Consider the following 3,173-nt stretch of genomic DNA (forward strand, 5'->3'; position numbering starts at 1 on the left):
ATGACAGCAATCCTTCTATGAGAACAGACAACTTGTCAGAACTAGATAAATCAATTAAAACTTGAGGGGGAACCCTAGTTCACCCCAAAGAGAAATCAAAAAAGAAATAATCTTTGAGATTTTTCTTTACGTTAACTATTGTCCAAGAAGCACTATCATCATGAGCCAAAATTTTAGAAGCAAGGGAGGAGACAGCAGGCACCATCAAAAGAAACTAAACAAATTCCCCCTCTAAGTTGAATCTCATGATTTACTTAGTTAATATCCAACTATCGACTACTTAGACTAATATCCAGTTTTGGAGACCTAAGGGCGGCCGGAGAAATGTGGTTACTTGAAATTTGTGTTGAAAAGCGAGCATTTTAGTGCCGTGCACAACAACTCTTTATGAACCCCAGTAGTATAGGTTTATTATGCTGTTGCTTCTGTTGATCCGAATCAGAAGTCGCAGTTGAACCAGTCGATTCAGTAGTAGATCCAGCTTATCCACCACGATCTCCACCACCAGCAGCATATGAGCCAGCTTACCCAGCAGCATTACCTTGCTTAGCCCTTATGGTCCGAAAGCTAGAAGCAGGAGAGGCACCAAAAGCAGCTGTCGATCCAGCACCAGCAAAAGTAGATCTAGTAGCAGTAGCTCCGGTAGTAGCATAGGAAGCAGGAGCACAGCACCTATTGAAGAACCAGTAGCACCATAGGCAGCATCTCGTCCAGATACATATCCACCAGGAGCAAGGGTCTAGGCAGCAGACCTTCCATTTCGAGACCGAGATCCAGCATAGGATGGACGCTTCTTCCACATTTTTGAAGAATGGCTCTTCTTTTTGGTCGTGATAGATACAGGCAGCTACCAATTGGACGATGGACGCGCCTCTTTCGCTCCAAATATGCGCACTGCATACTTTTCCGTTCTCGCGTGACGATAACGCGTTATTTTTGGAGTCAATCCTTCACATCCGATCCAGCCATGACTCGCGGGAGTCACTATTGATTTCGTTTACTCAGAAAACAAGTAATTAAAAGTCATGGAGATGCTTCTGTTTCTTTTTTCAAGACCCAAGGACGGCCGGATAAAACCGATCAACCTATTTATTATGGGATGGATTACGTTAATTATGACAGTAAATTAGTATAAAATGATAGCAACTTTTTGCATTCTCATTAGAAAGAAAAACATACTGGAAAAGCCAAATTTTCACACAGTCGATCTCCATAGATAATCTTATTTACAGTCAATCTCCAGACTCAATCTTATCCCTGACTCACTACATACTTCTTTGACCCGGAACAACACTTGTTTCAATTCGTAAGCCTATATATGCATCTCCCCATCCAAACTGCTTTGTAGCAGATAAGTAAAATTTAACAATCATGGAGACGAAGGCTTTTCTTTTGATTCTCCTACTTTCCTGCAATCTTCTGTTCTCAAGGGCGGCGGAACAGCGGATGGTGTTCGCGCATTACCTGCTTTACCAGCCGGAAACCATAGAGACGCTGAAAAAAGAGATCCAACTTGCGCAGAGCAAAGGCATCGATGGCTTCGCCCTCAACAGCAACGAGTGGCGAGAGGCGCGCGCAGACGACATGTACGAGGCGGCAAAACAAGTGGGTTCCTCTTTCAAGCTCTTCTTCTCCGCCGACATCCACAAGGACTCCAACGGCAACCTCACGCCCGACCAGCTGGTTGCCATGCTCAGTTCCAAATACACTTCCCACCCCAACCAGATGAAATACCAAGACAGGCCCTTGTTCAGCTCCTGGCTCGGAAGTAACGATTCCTGGTGGAAGGAATACAACTACGCCTCTGCTCTGGACGGATGGAAAGACGTGTTTCAGAAAGCCGGAGGCAAACAAAACTTCTCCTTCATTCCCTTCTTCCCCACCGACGGATCCTACTGGGGAGTCCGCGGCACTGCAGAGAACTACACCGATGTTATCGATGGGCTGTACACGTGGGAAACTTCAGCATGGCCTTACCTTGACTCGGACAAGCAGAATCCATCTGATTCTCTTGACAGGAACTATCTGAACGCCTCTAATTTCTTGGGGAAAGTTTACATGGCGAGCCCTAGCCCCTGGTTCTTCAAGGAGTGTGAAGTGAAGGGCAATTACCAGGGTCCGGGACTTTGGATTACAAGGTGGGAACAGCTCATAAAGCTGAGTCCTCCTCTCTTGGAGATCGTGACGTGGAATGACTGGGTGGAGAGCTCCTACGTGGCACCATCGCTCAGCTCTAGCACAGATGCTGCCAACGTGGCGGATTTCACTCACCGTGCGTTCTTAGAGCTGGGGCAGTACTACATCAGCTGGTATAAATCTGGTAGCGCTCCAGCAATCACCCAGGATTCGATCTACTTGTTTTATTACACCCACAGTAAAACTGTTGTCTTGTCGGGTAGCTTGTGCCAGGTTTCTGATTTCAGTGCGCTGAGTGATAAAGTGTATGTGACGGCCATGCTGACTGCGCCTGCCAGCGTGCAATTGCAGTCTGGAAGTTCCTCACAGACGTTCAATGCTCAGGCGGGGATATCTACGTGGAGCATGGATTTTCAAGAAGGGCAGCAGACGGCAGTCCTGAGTCGTGACGGTAAGGAGCTTAGTAAACTGGTTGGAAGTAAGAGTATCAGTAATTCTAATGTGCAGAAATATAATTTTAATGTTTATTCCACTTGCACTACCTGTACTTAAGGTCACTCCATTGGAGAGGTCCTCGTTTATTAAATAAGCTCTATCTTAAAAGGGCATTAGGTACGTATAAACTGTAACCCATTTACTATTTTAGGCTTTCGCCTCCACAATAAGACCACTTACTACATTATTTCTTCTCCGCCAGAAAACAATGGTGAAGAATGAAATATAATGTTTTGTTGAAATCTGCTCTCTAAAGACTGAAAATACATCCTTTTTGACTGGAAAATGTTTTAGAATTGTGAGTACTTTCTCAATTCCATAGCTCTGGGTCGCTTCCGCACAACACGAGTCTAATTTACTAAAACTCGCACTTGGTTCCTTCCCTCAACTTCATTTATTTGTCATCAATCATCTGCTTCATTAGGTAAATAACATAGAAAGTACCTTCAAATTAAACAAATACAAACTTATATGGAGCCCCAAATTTCCAATTTGGAATACATGGGGGTATATTAGTTAGTGTTTAATATTAATATACTGAT

At 44.4% G+C, this 3,173-nt stretch overlaps 1 protein-coding gene across 1 annotated transcript; it reads left to right on the plus strand.

Moving 5' to 3' along the window:
• The first annotated feature begins 1,371 nt into the window (after nucleotides 1-1,371).
• LOC131042531 (glucan endo-1,3-alpha-glucosidase agn1) lies at nucleotides 1,372-2,688 on the plus strand. Its single transcript, XM_057975844.2, has one exon. The coding sequence runs from the start codon at nucleotides 1,372-1,374 to the stop codon at nucleotides 2,686-2,688; it is 1,317 nt and encodes a 438-aa protein (XP_057831827.2).
• Nucleotides 2,689-3,173: the final 485 nt, after the last annotated feature.

The sequence above is a fragment of the Cryptomeria japonica genome, chromosome 11, assembly GCF_030272615.1.
Source record: "Cryptomeria japonica chromosome 11, Sugi_1.0, whole genome shotgun sequence".
NCBI classification, from domain to species: domain Eukaryota; kingdom Viridiplantae; phylum Streptophyta; class Pinopsida; order Cupressales; family Cupressaceae; genus Cryptomeria; species Cryptomeria japonica.